The sequence below is a fragment of the Pipistrellus hanaki genome (genome assembly GCF_964339955.1).
Source record: "Pipistrellus hanaki genome assembly, chromosome: 3".
Lineage (NCBI taxonomy): Eukaryota > Metazoa > Chordata > Mammalia > Chiroptera > Vespertilionidae > Pipistrellus > Pipistrellus hanaki.
In genome coordinates, this window is record NC_140505.1 from 155,049,564 (window position 1) to 155,069,423 (window position 19,860).

Sequence of the window (19,860 nt, forward strand, 5' to 3'; positions counted from 1 at the left end):
AAAAAAGAAAGAAAAAAATGTAACCCTTAGAAATTTTACTGATTAAATCTGCAAATACAATGTCTTGGTCACAGAACCTAAAAATATAAATTCCTATAAATATAAATTAAACATTATAAATTGTATAATTTAAAGATGACTCTACCATATGTCTTAAAATATTGTCCATAGCTGAAGTAAAAAAAATCAACTTTTTTCCTATGTTTTGGAATATTGCAGACCTCAGGGAATAGTGTCAGTTGGAGGAACAGTGAGGATCCACTACCCCCATTTGAAACAGGACAACTATGATCATAATTGATATGTGTCCCAGGTAGGAAGGTTTCCTGAGTTTTCCCCTTAAACTGGGCCATTTAAGGATCTATGTTTTGTCATTTTTATCTAGGATCTCAATTTCTTTATCTGACTAACATAAAAGTTATATATTTCATCTGAAATTTTCTGATTGGCAAATATTTACTAATCAGTATGCCTGATACAAGTGGTAGTAAGAAGGGAGCTCACCTGGATTGATATATTCCAATGATTAACATTAACAGCATTTGGTAGTGATATTGTTATGGGAATTTAGTGGGTAATCTGTTTCACTTATTTTGAAATAATGATAATATTTTGTTAAGTGTTGCCTTGAAGATGGAAACTAGTTCATGTTCTATAAGCTTCGACGTCTTTGAAATTTTTTCTAAATACCCCGTCTTCTATATGGCTAACAATATCTTTAAGGTCAAGCAATTAGTTTGCTAGCACCTCATCGTCTTGAGTGTTCTACATCCATTTTTAAAAATCATATTTAACATTGAAAAGTATTCAAAGATAGATGGTAAGAGCTTATAATCTGCTAGGAGGAGAGAACTGGACAAAATTTACTATACTATAAAAAAAGATGAAATAAGCTTTATAATCCCAGGTGTGTTGATACTATGGAAAATGGAGAGACAAATTCTCATTGCAGCATTTTGTAAGGTGTGCGTACTATGGTTGAGAGGGGTTGGGGTAAGAATGCTTTAGTGAAGGGGGTGATATTGAAACTAGGCATTAAGGATAGTTATGATTTTATAGTTCATGAAGTCTTTTATAGCCCTAACATCTAAGAGATTTCTACAAACCATTCTAGACAGAGGAAATTGTGTGTAAGCAATGTCAGGAAAGTGAAGACTATCAGGTGAAGAGGTCAATGTTAATGTAACCAGGAACTGGGTTAGCAGTGGACAATGAAGATAAAAAGATGCTAAGGCCTTACTTATAGAGGACCTTGAATTTAATGTGAATAAATTTAGACTCTATGCTGAAGGCAATGGAAAGCTAAAATGCTGGTGAGATTGTAATTTATAAAATGAATGTAAAATGAATGTAAATATTTTTATGAGTACAGGATGAAAATGAAGTGGCTTATTGCAGCCTATTTAAAAGGCTTAAGAGTCTAAGTTCTGTGAACAAACCTAGTAATAATATAATACCAATAAATCCTTTGCCATTATTGCTTATTCTTCTTTTAGAACAGAGGTGGGAAACCTTTTTTTCTACTAAGGGTCATTTGGGACTTATAGCAAAATTCACCAGCCATCCAAAATAATCAACTTAAAAATTAGTGTGCTATGTTTAGTAAAACTATTGATATTAACTTACTCCTAATGTGTTGGCAGTGTCAGACCAAATAATTTCTTGGGTCTTATAAATGGCTCTTGGGCTGGATATTCCCTACCCCTGTTTTAGAAAAATAGCATTCAGAACAGAAATGAGAGTCCTGGTTTAGAGTTCTGGGCAGGGGATGTAGGGAGGAGGTCTGTAGGTGCCATCTTTGGAAAGGGACATGGGTGAGCTGGAAATTACCTGAAGGACAATGCCCAAGATGGAAAGAAATTCAAAACAGTGTCTTGGTAGATACGATGGAAGGAACTAGGAATATTTTTGTTCCAAAGACTTGAGAGGAGGAAGGAACTGTTTTGACTTATGTGAAAGGCTACTCGAGAAGCAGAATTGGACTTTTTCTGATTAACTATAGAGTATATGTTAGGGAGAGCAGAGGGTAGATATTAGGAGGAGGCAGATTTCAATTCAATGTTAAATAGTTTCTAATTTGAGATATTTCTGAGACTTAATGGACTGTCTGAGGAGATAATGAGTTTCGTTTATAAGTGGTTATTTTAGCAGAGCATGAATGGCTAGTGAAAAAGCACGTATATATTAGGGAAGAGACATGCAGATGACAGCCCATTTATCCTGTAACACAGAAAACCTGAGATTCAATGTACGTAGGCAATGAAGAATTGAAGAGATATATATAAGAAGGACTTTTAAGACAAAAAGATTGGTAGTAGTGTCAGATATTGCAAAGGTCTAAGTTCAGATTAAATGCTGCTGGATATAACAGTTCTTATTTGGGAGCTGATTCAGTAGAAATTGTCCATCAGAAGCTATATTCATAATGGGTTAAGTGATTATTGAGGATTTGGTATCGTTTCTTCACCAAATAGTCAAAAAAAATTTTTTAGGCTTTAAGATGTGTCAGGCTAATTTAGGTGCTGGTAATATATCAGTGAATGAAACAGACAAAAATGTATTCCTTTGTGGGCAAGTTGGAAGATGGAGAGTGGGGATAATACAAGAAATGTTATATATCATAGTAGACAGAGATAAGTACTATATAAAGCAAGAAAGAGGGTATAGAGAGTGATAGGTATTAGAGAGGATAATCAGGGAAGACTGCTTCAAAGATGATACTTGAACAAAGACTTGAATAAAATGAGGGAGGAAATTATGTGATCATCTTGGGAAGGGACATTCCTGGTCAAAAAATGGCTTGTATGAGTCAGGAAACCTTGTGGTATATTCAGAGCACAGAAAGATCAGAGAGCTTGAGCTAAATGAGAGAGGGAGAAATAGTTGTGATTAGTGGTGGTCAAACTCATAGACATAAGAAGGGTTAGGGATTTTACTGTGAGTAAGATAGGAAGCCATTGGAGGACTTTGAGCAGAGGAGGAGCATGATCTGATATGGTTTTAAAAGATCACTTTGGCTGTTGTACTGAAAATATACTGTAGACAGACAGGCAAGACCAAGAGCTGAGAGACCAACTACTGCAATAATCCAGGTAAGGATGATGTTGGCTTTGACCAGGATTGTAACAGTAGAAGTGGTGAGAAGAACCACAGGATTTGCTAATAAGTAGAAAATTTTGGTTTTAAGTGAGAGAAACTTATGATTGACTTGAAACTTTTTGATCTAGGGAAAGGATGGAGGTGCCATTGTTTGAGATGAGGAATAAAGCTAAGCAGTGAAGAGAAAGATGGAACGGTGGCTTTTGGTAGTAGGGTAGTAGGACCAAGAGAAATGGAGTTTTGTTTTTGTTTGTTTTCTGGACATGTAGACTTAACTGTCCTTATGGCAGAAGAGAGGGTAAGAGTGATAACTCAAGAGAAATACATCAATTTGTGAAGAAAGTTTAATAAGAACACTATATATAAAGGAGATTTAGATTTGGAAAGAAAAATCAACTCCTTTTCTGGGAAAGCAACAAAAAATCTTTAGGTAATTTATAGGAAAGTTGAAGTAATTTAGACCAAATGCCGTTTTTACAATTATAAGGTTTCAATTGATTCAGGTTTAGGGGATGCAGTTGAGATTAATAGCTAAGAAGATATTACAGAGTTTAGGGACTAAACTAAGAAGTCAACTACAGCCCAACCAGCATGGCTCAGTGGTTAAATGTCAACCTATGAGCCAGTAGGTCATGGTTTGATTCCTGGTCTGAGTGCATGCCCCGGTTGTGAGCTTGATCCCCAGTAGGGGGCATGCAGGAGGCAGACAATCAATGATTTTCTCATCATTGATGTTTCTCTCTATCCCATTTCTTTCCTCTCAAATCAATTTTTTAAAAAAAATACTCCTTTTAAAAAAGAAGTGACCTAGAGAGAAAAAGACTTTCAGTAATATCACAATTCAGTATTAGCATGAATTTGTTACATTTCAACAAGTTTAAAACAAACTGGTTATAAAATCCATTGTTATTTTTCATGTTCCACCAATAAAGCAAATAAAACATCTAAGTCTGAGAAATCTCATGGAAAGCTGGGACACCGAAGGCCTGCAGTGCTAGGCTAATCAAGGCATAATCCCACCCACATGGAAAGTTACATACCTCAACCTTGGCACTGGATGTAGGGAGGAATAAAAATCTTGCCTGATAATTTGAATCACAAGCTAATACTTGTGTAAGTCTACAGTCTGAAATCCCCTACATCAGTGTAGTCCAAACTATCCCAAGCAGAAAAATTAAGCAGTATTCAGTTGAGAGTTCCCCCAGGTGACTGGGCAAAGCTAATACAACTCCTTTCTGGAAAAACTCTTTCAATCTGTGCCTAACAGAATTGTAAGATCTTTCTGATTTTAAAATGTTCAAATGTGAAAAGGCATGTGTTTTAGAATTGTAATAAGGTATGGAGCCAATTTGCAGGCTTGGTGACTTCTCCAGCATGTTAAGCAGCATTGAATGGCACAGGGTTTTATAAATGCCAAACGGAGTCAATTAGATAATGGTAAGGGAGAAAGAGATAATGAGAAGCGGGGAGTTTATACAATCTTCCCAAGCCTAATTTTATTCTGGCAGCTGGTACCTAGGCTCAGAAATGGCAGATAATAGAACTCAGGTGGTCTCTTTTTTTTCATGCCCATGGGAGATACTGCATTTCTTAGAGGCTAGAAGAGTGACTCGCATATCATGAGCACTCAATAGATAATTGAATGGATAAATCCATGATTATTTTTGGTACCCATATCACTTAGCTTGACTAGACCTCAGAATCCTTGTTGTTGTTGTTAATCCTCCCCAGAGGGTATATATTTTCTATTGATTTTTAGAGAGAGTCGAAGGGAGTGGAAGAGACAGAGAGAAACAGCACTATGAGAGAGACACATCAATTGGTTGGCATTCACAGGAGCCCCGAACCAGTGCCCAGAATCAAGCCCACAAATGAGGTACTTACCCTTGGAATTAAATCGTTGACCCTTCAGTCTTCTCTAACCATCGAGCAACCAGCTAGGGCCTCAGAGTCCTTTTTAAAAAATATATTTTATTGATCTTTCACAGAGAGGAAGAGAGAGGGATCGAGAGTTAGAAACATCAATGAGAGATAAACATCAATCAACTGCCTCCTGCACACCTCCCACCGGGGATGTGCCCACAAACAAGGTACATGCCCTTGACTGGAATCGAACCTGGGACCCTTCAGTCCACAGGCCTACACTCTATCCACTGAGCCAAACCAGTCAGGGCTCAGAGTCCTTTTTAATAGCAACCGCTAACAATAAATCAAGATTGGCAAGTGATTTAAAATCTGTTTTCCATCACTGAGTTAGAGATTTTGAGGCAGAAAATAATTTAATCAAAAGATGAGAAAGTACTGACCTTTGAAATCATAAAGCCTAAGCTGCATTTTCTGTTATATGAGATGTGATGAGTCCCTTAATATCAATGCCAGTTTTCCCATTTGGAGAGGGAGAGTTATTTCGCTCCCATCTGCTTCAGAGGGGGTGTAATGAATATCAGGAAAAATGATAGATGTGGGGTGCTTTTTCAATTGAAGTGCTTAAAAATTGAGTTTTATAATATTTTTAGGTGGCTTATTGCTTTTTAAATTGAAGTGCTTAAAAAGTGATTTTAATGATATTTTAGGCAGCCTATTTTTACATCTATATTCAGGGTGATGGACCTGAATAGAAAAAGAGTAAAGCAAGTTTTTTCTGGTTAAGAGGAAATATTTAGTAAGAATAATTCTTGTGTTTGGTTTTTGGAAACTGGGTATAAAAGAGTTGGATAGTTCCTACAGTCCTGAACATTTATTTATCACTTAGGCAGTGGGGTTATTAAATGGTCTAAGGTTGTTGATAAAGACTACCAAGTTTTAAGAAAAAAAGTTCATTCTGACATGTGAGATTCCAGTTAAGATTGCTTTGCTCTCAGATGAGCCTGAGACATGGCAGACAATGAGGATTTATGGTCCACTGAGACTTTTTTTCCTGAATAATAATATGAATTAATGTAGGAAAATAAAGATGTAAAGGATTATGTGTTAAATTATGTTTGACTACTTTCAAAATGTTTAGACATGTTTCTAAAGATGTTAGGAAAAGGTCACAGCTGACCTCACTGGCAGTTTGAGAGATGACATTGCAACCACAGGGACTGTGACTTCGACTGACAACTCATAATTCATAATTCAACTTCTGGGTGAATCTCATGAATTTCTAATTAGACTGAGAACAAAGATATGAATCTTAGGTTTCTTCCATTTATGGTTCAGAATTCTAGCATTTTATAACTAAGTGAAATTTAAAGAGTGGTTTTTGGCCATTTTCTAATTAATACTCTTTGTTTATTGGATCAATGTCAGAAATTCAAGCATAAGCAAATCATTCTCCCATAAGGAATTTCCATTGCTTTTTATATTCTCATATCCTATAAAATGTTACTGTTGGTGAGTTATGAGCTAAAGACCAGATAATAGACCTTATTTGTCATACTTTACTTTGTGGTTTATTAATGTTCTCCACCTTTCCCTATCCAGCTTATGTATTTGGAAAATAATGGTACCAGATATAAAGTTATCCTGTTAAGATTTATAAGCTTAGACATAGAAAATCAAGTTGGATGTGACCATGACTATGTATCTTTGCAATCAAGCAACAGCTTGCTTATTAGTAAAAATGTTACATTTATTTTCATTTGTCATCTTATAGTCCCTGGATTGGTTTAGTATTATTCCTCTTAAAATATGGTTCACAGCAGTGGAGAGCACAGTAGATAATCCGCCACCTTGATCACTGGACTACTGGTGAGCTAAAATTTTGGTTAACTTTCAAATAATGCTTTTAAATTGTGAACTATGCCATGATGTGAAATGTGTCCATAACACCCAGTTCAGGAAGGATCCTTTTACTTTCAAGATCCCAAGAAGTAAACAATATGCTAAATTTTGTGTTAATCTTTTTTAGTTGGTTTTAAAAGCTATAGATCCTTAAAGCCGGTATATTAGTCTTTCTTAGTTTTGATATTAATTTAAAGAATTATAGTTTATATTGTTTTGACTTACTTTATTCTCATACCATGTTATATAGATTAATCTGTGTGGATGTGTATATGTAATTAATTCATTTTCAGTCCAGACTTGTTAAGATAATCACTTGTGGGTAGGTTCTGGGCACTGTACATTTAGATACTCCCCAGATGATTCCAATGTATAGTCAAGATCAAGAACCACTCCCAGTCTCTCTCATCCATCTTGACCACTCCCCACCTTGCTCACAGTGAGCCAGCCCCTTCCTCAAACTTGCTGAGCGTTTCTGTTTCCAGGCTTCGTAGTTGCTGTTCCCACTGCCTTTCAGGGTACCACATACATTCAGGTGTTTTGCAGCCTTAGGCTCCTCTTGGCTGTAAGTTTCATAGCCTTTTCTTGTTTTTGATGATTTTGACATTTTTGGGGAGCACTCATCTTAGAATGTCCCCAATTTGATTTTATCTAATCTTTTCCTCATAATTTTGCTCTGATTATGAATTAAAGGGAAGGAAGTACACAGAGGCAAGGTGCCATTCTTATCACATCATAGCAAGAGGACATGCTATCAGCATAATTTACCACTGATGATGTTAACCTTAATCACTGGCCAAGGTAGTGTTTGCCAAGTGTCTTCACAGTTGTTACATTTCTGCCTTTCCATACTTTCTCTTTAGAAGCAAGTCACGAAGGGTAGTCCACACACAAGGGGTTGGATGTTAAGCTCCACCTTCTTGAGCAGAGAGTAGTTATATAAAATATTTTAAATTATTTATGGGAGATTTGTCTCTTCACCATGTATTTATTAAATCATCTCTTTATATCAGTATGGACTCAGGAATATTTATTTTATATGACTACATATTTATTTGGTTGCTCAAATTGTTCTAGCTTTAACCATCGTGAGCTTTTTCAGCATTACTCTTATCTTTTTTACATACTCCCATCATTTTGTTACACTATAAGATTCTCCAGGATCCACTTATGTATTTCCTGCTCAGTCCTAAAATCAGTCAATTCCTTAATGAACTATGATTCATTTTAATGAAAAATAGTATGAGAAATCATTTGGGTGCTGGGCATAATAGTTGCTATGAGGGCTTTATTTTATTTTATTGAATATATCCTTATTAATTTCAGAGAGGTAGGAAGAGGGAGAGAGCAAGATAGAAACATCAATGATGAGAGAGAATCATTGTTCATCTGCCTTCTGCATGCCCCCTACTGGGAATCAAGCCAGCAACCCAGGAATGTGCCCTGACCAAGAATCAAACTGTGACCTCCTAGCTCATAGATCAATGCTCAACCACTGAGTCATGCCGGCTGGGCATAGGGTTTTATTTTAGTAAATTTCTAGGCTCTCTTAGCTGAAAAAGGTAGAAAATATAGGAATGCATACAAATATATATATATATATATATATATATATATATATATATATACACAAACACACACAAATACATAAAAACACTAATAAAAGAACAAGATGTAAATTGACCATACCTTCACGACGCTCACCAGCGAATCAGTAGTGGGTATGAAAATTAAACCAACAAAGAATGGAAGGTTAATTTGAATACACAGGCACTGCCCCAACCACTCTGGGCCTCTGGATAGCGTGGGAAGGCAGAAAGGCGGGTCCGGCCTGAGTGAAGGCAGTGCTGGCAGCCAGGGGAAGGAAGGCTCATTTTGTACAAATCTTTGTGCATCGGGCCTCTAGTATACACACACACACACACACACACACACACACACACAGATATATATCCTATCTAATAAAAGAGTAATATGCAAATTGACTGTCATTCCAACACACAAGATGGCTGCCCCCATGTGGACACAAGATGGCCAGCAGGAGAGGGCAGTTGGAAGGAAACAGGCCTGCAAGGGAGGGTAATTGGGGGTAATCAAGCCTGCAGGGGAGGGAACTTAGGGGTGACCAAGCCAGCAGAAGAGGAAAGTTGGGGGAGACCAGTCCTGCAAGGAAGGGCAGTCAGGGAGGACCCAAACCTGCAGAGGAGAGCAGTTGGCGGGGACCAGGCCTGCAGGTTAGGGCAGTTAGGGGTGACCAGGCCTTCAGGGGAGGATAGTTAGGGGCAATCAGGCTGGCAGGGGAGGGTAGTTAGGGGTGACCAGACCAGCAGAGGAGGGAAGTTAGGGGCGACTGGGCCTGCAGGGAAAGGCAGTTGGGGGGCGGGGATCCAGGCTTGCAGGGGAGAGAAGATGGGGGGGACCAGGCCTGCAAGGAGAGCAGTTGGGAGGACCAGGCCTGCAAGGGAGGGCAGTTAGGGCTGACCAGGCCTGCAGGGGAGGGCAATTAGGGGTGACCAGGCCTTCAGGGGAGCAGTTAGGCATCAATCAGGCTGGCAGGAGAGTGGTTAGGGGGTTATCAGGCTGGCAGGCAGAAGTGGTTAGGAGTAATCAGGAAGGCATGCAGGCAAGCAGTTGGGAGCCACCAGTCCTGGATTGTGAGAGGGATGTCTGACTGCCTGTTTAGGCCTCTAGTTTCCTCTGAGATTAGTACTGTGACTGGATAGGTAAGTATTAGTGATGGTAAACATTTTACATTTGCAAAAATTTTACTACAGGTTGTTAATTTTGAAAATTTGTCATGGAAATTATATACGGCAGGATCTGCATTAACCTTTCTTCCTTCCAGAGGAGAGAAACTATGTTTTATTTAGTTGTGATAGGTGATCAAATTAGAGAATGAGCTATTTTATATGTTCCCTGCAAGGTATCTAATTATAAGTAGGCTAGATCCATAAGGGACAAGTACGTTTTTTAGGCTTTGCAGTCCACATGGTCCCTGTCACACTACTAAATTTTGCCATTTTAGCAGAAAGCAGAATGTGTACATTTTAGCACAGACAATATGTAAAGCAATGGATGTGGCTGTGTTCCAAAAGAACTTCATTCATGACATTTACATTTTGTATATCATTTATGTCATAAAATATTTTTAATTTGGATTTTTTCAATCATTTAAAAATGTACCAACCATTATTAGTTCCTGGGTTATAATAAATAGAACCAGGGGTGGGGATGGAGGTGCTGGCATGGAATTGACCCATTGGCTGTAGTTTGCTAAATATTGGGCTAGATTGTAGTTATTAAGCCATAATACTAGTAATATGCTGATCAATTTGAATGGTTTGATGTTTACATTTTGCTTCATTTCACTACATAAGAGCATTTTCTTTTTGTTTCTGTGTCATTTATTTAGAATCTGTGAATTTGAAGAAGGAATTTCTCTTTGTGTACAATATTCATGTTCACAGCTATAGTACTTCCTGAAGCCAAATTGCGCTTTCCCAAAACCTTTGCAACCACTGTCTGAGGAGGTTTCTATCTTCCCTGTTTTGCAAAAGAGGAGGTTATAGCCCAAAGATTTATGTAGCTTACTACCACCCCATGACTAGTAGGTATCAAAGCTAGAAGCTAAAATCGGCCATGACTCCGCTGATAATCTGTGAATTCCCAGCCTGACTTCAGCTCCATGTGATTTAGCCTCCACTTCACTCTCCAACTTCATTTCCTCCTTTTGTCCCTTCAGGCACTGTGGTCTTCCTTTTTTTTTAACACCAAACTCACCCTGTGTTTGGGAGCCGTGCACTTTCTTTTCCTCCACTTGGAACACACTTCTCTAGTCTCCCAGCTGCCTCCTAGCTCTTCATTCTCAGATTCCACTCCCTTCTCACACCCTTTTGTTGCAGCAGGACTGCTCTTCACCACCTACTTTCTGCATGACCACTTTTATCAGTTCATTGTACACAAACCTTCTTGACAGTATTTTATGTGATTATTTTCTGCATCTTATCCCTTAGAGTGGGAACCTCTGGGAGGCAGATCTCTGTTTAATGTAGTACTCTTTCCCCAGGGCTGGCAGGTTAGAGTAAACAGGAGACATTTATTGATTGACTGCCTTCAACAGCCTTGAATAAATATACCCATTCTTTAACACCTTCAATCATTGCTACCTCCATGACCACCAGATAACTGAAAGGTAGTTACAGTCTTACCAAAGATGAATCCATTCTTAGCCCTGGCCGGTGTGGCTCAGTTGGTTGAGTGTCGTCCCATGCACCAAAATTTCACTGGTTTGATTCCCGGTCAGGGCATGCCCAGGTTTAGGACTCAATCCCCAATAAGAGGCATGCAGGAGGAGCCAATAGCTGTTTCTCTCTCACATTAATGTTTCTCTCTGTCTCTTTCCCTCTCCTTTGCATTGTCTCTAAAGAAAAGCATATTTTACAAAGTAAAAATAATTTTTTTTAAAAGATGGATTCAGCCGAAACCGGTTTGGCTCAGTGGATAGAGCATGAGCCTGCGGACTGAAAGGCCCCAGGTTCGATTCCGGTCAAGGGTATATACCTTGGTTGCAGCCACATCTCCAGTGAGAGTTGTGCAAGAGGTAGCTGATCGATGATTCTCTCTCATCGATGTTTCTAGCTATCCCTCTCTCTTCCTGTCTGTAAAAAAAAAAAAAAAAAAAAAAAAAAAAAATCAATAAAATATATTAGAAAAAAATAAAAGATGAATCCAATCTCAGAAAAAATGAGTTTTTTTCAATCTCAGAGAAAATGAGTTTTCAATTTTGAGGTATGATAAGCAACACTGATGGGATGTATGGTCCCTAAAAAGAGGATTTTAAATACTTTAAATTATTTATGTGTTAGATTTATGCATCAGAAAGAGCACAGGATTTAGAGTCAGACCGAGGTTGTCTCCTAGGTACTGTGAGATCACATTTTCAGAGCTGTGGCTTCTGTATGTGTGAGCTCAGTGGGACAGCCCATCCAATGCTGTTGTATTGTTAGGTTGGAGTAAAGGGCTCCATAAATATCAAGGGACTATATAAAATGGAAGGTAATTCTTATTTTGTCCAAAAAGGTATAAGACTATGAAATAATAAACTCAATATTTTAATGTCATGAAGTGATAGAGCAAGTCATACAGAATACATGCTAAGAGAGTCCTGACTGAGAGTCAGTTATAAGAAGAAATTTTTTAATGTTCATTATTAGCATCATTTTAAATTGGAGTTGAGTTTTGGTCACAGTGACAATTGAGGAAAAAATGGAATATGATTTTGGCTTATATTAGGAAATCATAAAAACATTGCTATCCCATATTTATAATGTATGTTTACATAATATTTATCTGTATAAATATGTAATCATGTCAATCACATATAACAATTCATATCTTGTTGAATTCTTATGTAGCAATATTTGAAACACTGACATTTGTATTGGAAATTAGCTAGGAAAAAGTGTTTCTGGTCTCATTCTCCTGCCAATGTATTCCCTTTACAAAGATGCCACATTTGGAAATGAAGACAGCCTGTGTGAGACATATCATTTTTGACTCAATGTTTTGCATCAGCACAGGCATACCTGAGTGATTGCAGTTACGTTGGTGCTAAGCAAGTCTGAGCTTAAGTATATGTATATTTTCTAACTTAACTTCTTGCTCACTTCATTATTATGCTCTTTTTCAGAATCTGCTCCTTCATTAGATGGGGCCCTGGCAAGTCGCTTACAGCAGATTCAAATGCCTGTGTTAGAGGGATCTGCAAACACACTTATTATTGTGCTCACCCAGGAGGGATCACAGGAACTGGAGGGGAGGATTGCTGTCAGGTGAGACAACTATGATTTTGCAGATGAACAGAGAAAGCTGCCATCTGCTGGAGACTGTCTTCACACAGGAGAACACTCTCAAACCACAGATAGCTCCCTTAGTCTGCTTATTAGTATCAGGCCACATCCCCTCACCCAGAGGCCTAGTAGGACCAGAGGAAGAGTAAGTTTCAGTATCCAAACTTGCTGAGATGGCAGAGAGAGAGGGTGGAAACAGCCTACAGCCAGAAGGGCGGGTGAGTACAGAGAGGAGCCATGAGGAGGGAGGCGATGGCAGCACCACTAAACTGACCTGCAGGTGGGAGGGTGTTCGCAGATGTATTTAAGGCTTTAGCAAAACAGGAACGAACAAATAAGGATTCTAAATTAGCATGTCCTGTTTATAACTTAAGAGTTTAATTGTTGCCCTAGCTGGTTTTGCTCAGTGGATAGAGCATCAGTCTGCAGACTGGAGGGTCCCAGGTTCTATTCCTGTCAAGGTCACATGCCTGGCTTACGGGCTTGATCCCCATTGGGGGACGTGCAGGAGGCAGCCAATCAAAGATTCTCTCTCATCATTGATGTTTCTATGTCTCTTTCCCTCTCCCTTTCTCTCTGAAATCAATAAAATTTTTAAAGGTTTTAATTGTTTAAAATCGTTATTAATCTCCAGTGTGCTCACACTTAATTTTCCATCACAGATTAAAATAAAATAATCATGAGGAGAATGAAAACCTTTGAAAAAATAGTTTTCATGTGCAGTGAAAAAAGTCACAAAGCAATAGTTTCATTTCATTGATATTGTAGAGGCACAAAGCTGTACAGATATATTCACAGGGGTGAGCATCCTATTGGCAAGTTCAGAACCAGCTAAGAAAAAAAAAAACAACACAAAAAAACACACACAACAGAATCTGGGCAAATGGATGGCAAACACCAGCTTTACTATTCACGAAGCCAACTGAGGAATGTGACTTTAGATATACACAAAAAGCATTTCTAACACTTCGTAGCCCACCTTCAACCTCTACTCTCAATCCGAGCAGCCCTCCTAAAAGAAAGTTGTGGTCTTCAGGGCAGACATACTTCCCCAGATTTATCATTTCGTACTGGTCTAGAGTGGAGGGGGAAGAAAATAATAAATCTCTAGTCTATTGATTTTGATAGCCCACACCCTCCCCCCCAAATCAAGAAACATGAACCTATGTATGTCACTTTTATGGGGAGAAAACTGGGCATTAACCTGAATAGAAGTTCTTTCACATGAAAACATGAAAAGAGAAGGGAAGAAGGCCCTTCTTAACACTGACTATGAATGCATTGTACTCAAACCCATCAAGCTTACTCATGTTCTGTTACATGTTGAGCAGCTCAATTTGCATTCTCCAGAAGCACACCCTGTGACAAGTACTCAGTGTATTGGTCTGTTTAGGAAGTGCAGATCACTGGTAGGAGAGTGAGTAGGAGGTATATTCTGTATAGGGAAGGGAAGGCAGCCAACCTAGGATGTGATATTAAGTCACCACCACAGTAAGGGACTGAGCTTCACCCTGCAGCAAAAATCTGGCAGTGACACAAAACACACTAAGAATATTGATTCCCTCTGAGGGGTAAGGGAGCTGGGATATTTATATACTATTTCCCCAAGGTCACTTTGGAGGGCTGCAGGAACAGCACTTCCTACATTCTGGCCTGCTTTGGGGGGACTTGGGGGAGGGGAAGAAGGGGGCGGGGGAGTCCCAGGCATAGAACCAGGATGTGGATAGGAAGATCTGAGGATTATGGGAAGGGCACTCCCAGGGCTGCTAGAGGACAAAGTTGTATTATACAAATAAAACTCTAAATTAGTGTGTTCATCCTTGCCCTTTTGAGGGATGTTTTTTCTCTCTGCTTTGAATCAGGAAAATCACAAATGGCTCTACTCTCTCTGTCATGTGGGACAGCATATAACCCTGAGGGAAGACCTTACTCTGCATCCAGAGATCAAAGAAGATCCCGGCTGGTGCTCAGCAGTTAGAGCGCCAGCCCCAGGACTGAAGGATCACAGGTTCAATTCCAGTCAATGGTATGCACCTTGGTTGCAGGCTCTATCCACACTCCAGTTGAGGCTCATGTGGAAGGCAACCAATCAATGTGTCTTGCTCACATGGATATTTCTCTCTGTCTTTCCTCTTCCCTTCACTCTCTCTGAAAAAAAAAAAAAGCAATGGAAAACAAATCCTTGGATGAAGATTAACAAAACAAGAGAGAGAGAGAGAGAGAGAGAGAGAGAGAGAGACAGAGAGAGAGAGACAGAGAGAGAGGGCGCAAAGAGGAACTGGTGAGGAAATTAGGTTCATGCCAGAGGTGACCCGTATGTTGTGATCTCATTTGGCACTTACTCTTATTTCTGCTACATCCAGCAGTCACTTTGGCTGCAGCACGACCAAATTTACAAGTCATTGTAAAGGAAGGAAAATATGGAGATGAGATTCTAACTAGTAAAGGGAGCTAGATTTCTTTCACAAAAGGGTGACTCAGCTTCAGAAATTTGCTTTGATAAAATGGACTCTGCTATTTCTACCAGCTAATTGATTTTTTACCCTCTTGTATATGCTCAGAGGTAATGGACCAGCTGATGTAATTTTTCATCCAAGAAGATGAAAATAAAAATGTTGGAATACAGAGACATGAGAGTGTTAGGTATGTGATGTAGAATCCTGTGGTTCTTTGTTCACACACATTTCAGATTTTAGATTTGTTTTAAATTTCAAATTCTTTGACCTACAAAGGGATTTGTGAAATCACAAAGTGATGTATGTCTCAGTCCTGCTGACTTTTCCAATTGATTTCATACTTCTCTCCTCTAGCTTACTACATTTCATCCACATTGGTTTTCTTCTGACCTTCCAACTTGCCACATATTTGCCCAACTGAGGCCTTAACCCAGATATCAGTTCTGCATGGGCTTTGAAAATCTGTCTGCATTTGTTTAGGATTTTTAGATCTTTGTTCATTAGGGATACTGGCCTGTAATATTTTTTCTCCCTATCTGTCCTGGGTCTCAGGGTAATCCTGTCCTTATCAAATCAGCTTGAGAGTGTTCCCTCCTCTTCAGTTTTTTGTTTTGTTTTTAAGAATTTGAGAAAGATTGAAGTCAATTCCTTAAATGTTTAGTAAGTTCATCAGTGAAGCCATCTGGGCTTTCCTTTGGGGATATTTTTGATTATTGAATCAATCTCCTTACTGATATTGGTCTGTTCTGATTTTCTATTGCCTTAGGATTAGGTTTCGGTGGGTTGTATGATTCTGGGTCACGCACTCTGCTTAATGATAAGGATACATTCTGAGAAATGCATCATTAGGTGATATCATCTTTGTGCAAATATAATCTTTTTACAAACCTATATAGTGTAGCTTACTACTGGAATTGTATGTGTGCTATACTTTTATAAGGCCGGCAGGACCATGGGCTTGTCTATACGAGCATCAGTACAAACATGTAAATAATGCATTGCATTCTCATGTTAGGGTAGCTAAAACATCATTAAGTGATAGGAATCTTTTCAGCTTCATGATGATCTTATGGGAACACCATTGTGTATGTGGTTTGTCATTTCACCAAAATGTTATCACGTAGTGCATGACTGTATTTCTTCTAGGTGGTCCAATTTTTGGTGTATAATCTCATAACAGTGTCTACTGATTCTTTGTATTTCTGTGGCATCAGTTATAATGTCTCCTCTTTCATTTGTGATTTTATTTATTTTAATCAAAGTATGGTAAGATGGCCGAAACCAGTTTGACTCAGTAGATAGTGTCGGCCTGTGGACTGAAAGGTCCCAGGTTCGATTCTGGTCAAGGGCATGTACCTTGGTTGTGGGCACATCCCCAGTTGGGGGGTGCAAGAGGCAACTGATCAATGATTCTCTCATTGATGTTTCTAACTCTCTATCCCTCTCTCTACCTCTCTGTAAAAAATCAATAATATATATATATATTTTTTAAAGTATGGTAAGATGTACAAATTGACAAAGAATAATTATTTTTAAAATTAAAGGAACATCTTATAACAAATTATAGGTTATTCTTGTTCCAAAATTGAAATCAGGAGCTCTAATTAAAGAAAATTTCTAGGATACATTTCTTTGGGGTTTCAGGGAGACTCTGGTGGGCCACTAGTGAGTAGACATGAAAATCGTCTCTTTGTCCTCCATGGCATCATCAGCTAGGGAGCTGGCTGTGCCCGGCCAAGGAAGCCAGTGAATTTGCCAGGATGAGTATCTTCTTGGGCTGGATCCAACCCAAAATTAAAGGTAAACATGTTTCAGATATTATGAAAACAATGCCTCTTTCTTCAGATTTTTGTCAGCCTTATGAAAGACTATAAAGTAGTACTTTCATTTTGAAATATATTAACATGCACATTAAAGTTCTGTAAGAATATGTTCTCCCTTGTACAGTTAGGGTAAAACTGACTTTTCCTGAGGCTGTTTAAATCCTAGATATGCATCTTTTTTTAACAAAAGCTGCTTTGGTACAGACTACATGTTGTCTCAGGCACTCGTTTCTATTTATTTTTAATTGGTTCTCTCCAGATACAAGCTTCGTTTCACTTCAAATAAATAATGAAAGCAAAAGCTTAACAAGGAAACAATTGCCGCCACTCATATCTTCAGCGGACCGGGCCAGGCAATGGATATTCATGTTATCACATAATACAGCTAGTAAGAATTTAACAAAAAACATTATATGTCTGGATCCCCTTATTTTCTTTGGAACACTATAAATTTTGTGTTTTCATTCTGTTGGGGAGTTTAAGTTGACAGAGAGAAGAGATGTTATGGTGATTGGGGATCTTTTCTACCTCATAGGTACAGTGATTACAGGTTTTAAAAAAAAAATCTTGTGATTGTGAACAAGTGCCTGCATTTTGAAGAAGTGCAGAGAATTATTTTGACCTCTGAGATATTTATTCCTACATGAAGCAAGGTCCTTATACTCTTAGGTATTTTGCTAGGTACTCTAGCTGTGAGATGACCGAGACCGGTATCAAGGTTAGTGTCTCTCTCAATTCTCCCACAATTGTCAGTGTTTGTTTGCTAATAGGATTTTGATTTTGATTTTTTAAATATATTTTATTGATTTTTTTACAGAGAGGGAGAGTGAGAGTTAGAGATATCTATGAGAGAGAAGCATTGATCAGCTACCTCTTGCACTCCCCTCACTCCCCCCCTTACTGGGGATGTGCCTGCAACCAAGGTACCTGCCCTTGACTGGAATCAAACTTGGGACCTTTTAGTCTGTAGGCCAACACTCTATCCACTGAGCCAAACTGGTTAGGGCAAGTTTTCATTTTTAGTTAAGAGCAAACAGCAGCTTAAGAATAAGAAGTCTATAGCTGACTTGTAGAGGGATGAAAGTTCTATGATACCATCATTTTTGGTTTGCAAATGACCATGGTCTTTCCCTTTTCATCGATCTCTGCCCCATTCACCCTCACATACACTCAACCACAGTAGACAACTAGAATGACTTGGAGAAAAATTGAAGAAGATGTAAGAGAGAGGGAGTGGGGAATTGTTAGAACGGTGGCTTCAGTAGAAGAGAAAGATGAGCTCTAGTGCCCAGCTGAAGGGGTTAGTCTTAGAAAGAAGCAAAACACAATTTATCCATAATTGCCAGATGGAAGGCAGAAAATTCAGTCACTGATACAGGTGTGCAGGTATATGTGGGAATAGGAGCTTCTGGCAGTTCTCTTTTAATTGCTTCTATTTTCTCAGCAGATGAAACAGGGTTGTGAAAGAAGGCTCGAGATGTTAAAATAAAAAAAGAGAAAGTATGAAATAGTTCTCTTAAAAAAATGACAAAGCACATGGGCTGAAAAAAGGGGTAGGATAACTGGGCAGCATAAGCCTCAGAGATTAATGATTATAAATTTAGAGGGAGACCAACTATTAGGTGAATTGTATGTTTTCCTCTGGAGACAGAGCAGGTAGAGAATTGATTCAGTTACTAGTAGAGTGGATTTTCCCAAATATGCAAGAGTGTAAGGGAATTGAGAGTGTGTATGAAGAAGGAGTAAGACAAGGATCACAGGAATTAAAATTAAAAAAGAGTACACAAGGATGTGAGAGGAATTAGGGATAAAGAAAAGGTGATAGGATAGATGAATTGTAAGTCTCCAAAGGTGAAAGTGTTGGAGGAAGTTGAAAAGATAAAAGTTTGTGGTTGGAGATAGTGGTACTTAAAACTGAGTTTATAAAAGGCCTGGAGTTCCTATTAATAACCAGGTCTCTAGGGCTGACCATTGAGATAAGGCAAGGGAAGGTTGAGAAACTGAGAAGTGTCAGCACTGGAATCATTACCTATATGGCTTCTGAAATCAGCAAGATTTAAGGGAAGAATAGTGCTAATGTCTGTTAAAATCTAGGAATAACTCAGAGACCAGTTGCTATTGATATGATTTGACAACACAAGGGTCAAAGAGTCAAAACAATGGTGGAAGAGTCATACTTAGATTAAAAGGAAATCTGGAATTGGGGTTGAAATGAAGAGCAAATTTAGGTCCAAGATCCCCAAACCTAATGATTTCAATGGGTTGAGTTAAATGAATAATTTCAACAAGTGACTAATTTAATGCATGTAAAGGCCTTAGAATAGTAAGTGGCAGTTGTATTCTTTGAGTTGTCCCGTTCAGACTATTAGAAAATGAACATTGTTAAAATGCAGAGAAGATATTTCTCATTTGCATGTGTTTAGAAATTCTTATACATGCCAAAGAACTTAGAAAGTTTTACATATGAAAGGGCATTGTTTTATTTTGGTTCTATGACTATTGTATGAGATAAATGTTAGAATTATGCCATATTTAACACTCACCTACCTTCACCACTTGCTTTTTATACTAGGTAATTTATGAATCCTAGCTATGGTTTTTTAAATTGTTCCCCACTTGTAAAAAGCAGTGACTGGTTGGGAATTCATGACTTTATAGGATTTGGCTCTTTTTCCAGGCAGATTTGACATAGAGGATTATTGTGGGAGGAAAAGGAGATTTAAAGGATTGGAAAGATTGGGCCAGATGGTAAAAGACATTGCAAGGTACACTACTCTAGTTGCTTTGAACAAGGAAAGAGTTCATACACAATTCCCAGATTGAAGGGCAAGGTGGGGGAAGATTAGAGACTGGGAAAACTGTTAGTTA

At 38.4% G+C, this 19,860-nt stretch overlaps 1 protein-coding gene across 1 annotated transcript in view; it reads left to right on the forward strand.

Annotated features, from left to right (window-relative positions):
- The window catches only part of OVCH1 (ovochymase 1), a gene marked incomplete at both ends in the record, with an annotated part of 54,151 nt that overhangs the window by 12,841 nt on the left and 21,450 nt on the right, over window positions 1–19,860 (forward strand). Inside the window, 7 exon segments of the mRNA XM_084878278.1 lie at window positions 6,565–6,593; window positions 6,596–6,697; window positions 12,554–12,619; window positions 12,622–12,695; window positions 16,814–16,882; window positions 16,886–16,913; window positions 16,916–16,969. Coding sequence (XP_084734404.1) covers window positions 6,565–6,593; window positions 6,596–6,697; window positions 12,554–12,619; window positions 12,622–12,695; window positions 16,814–16,882; window positions 16,886–16,913; window positions 16,916–16,969 — 422 coding nt within the window.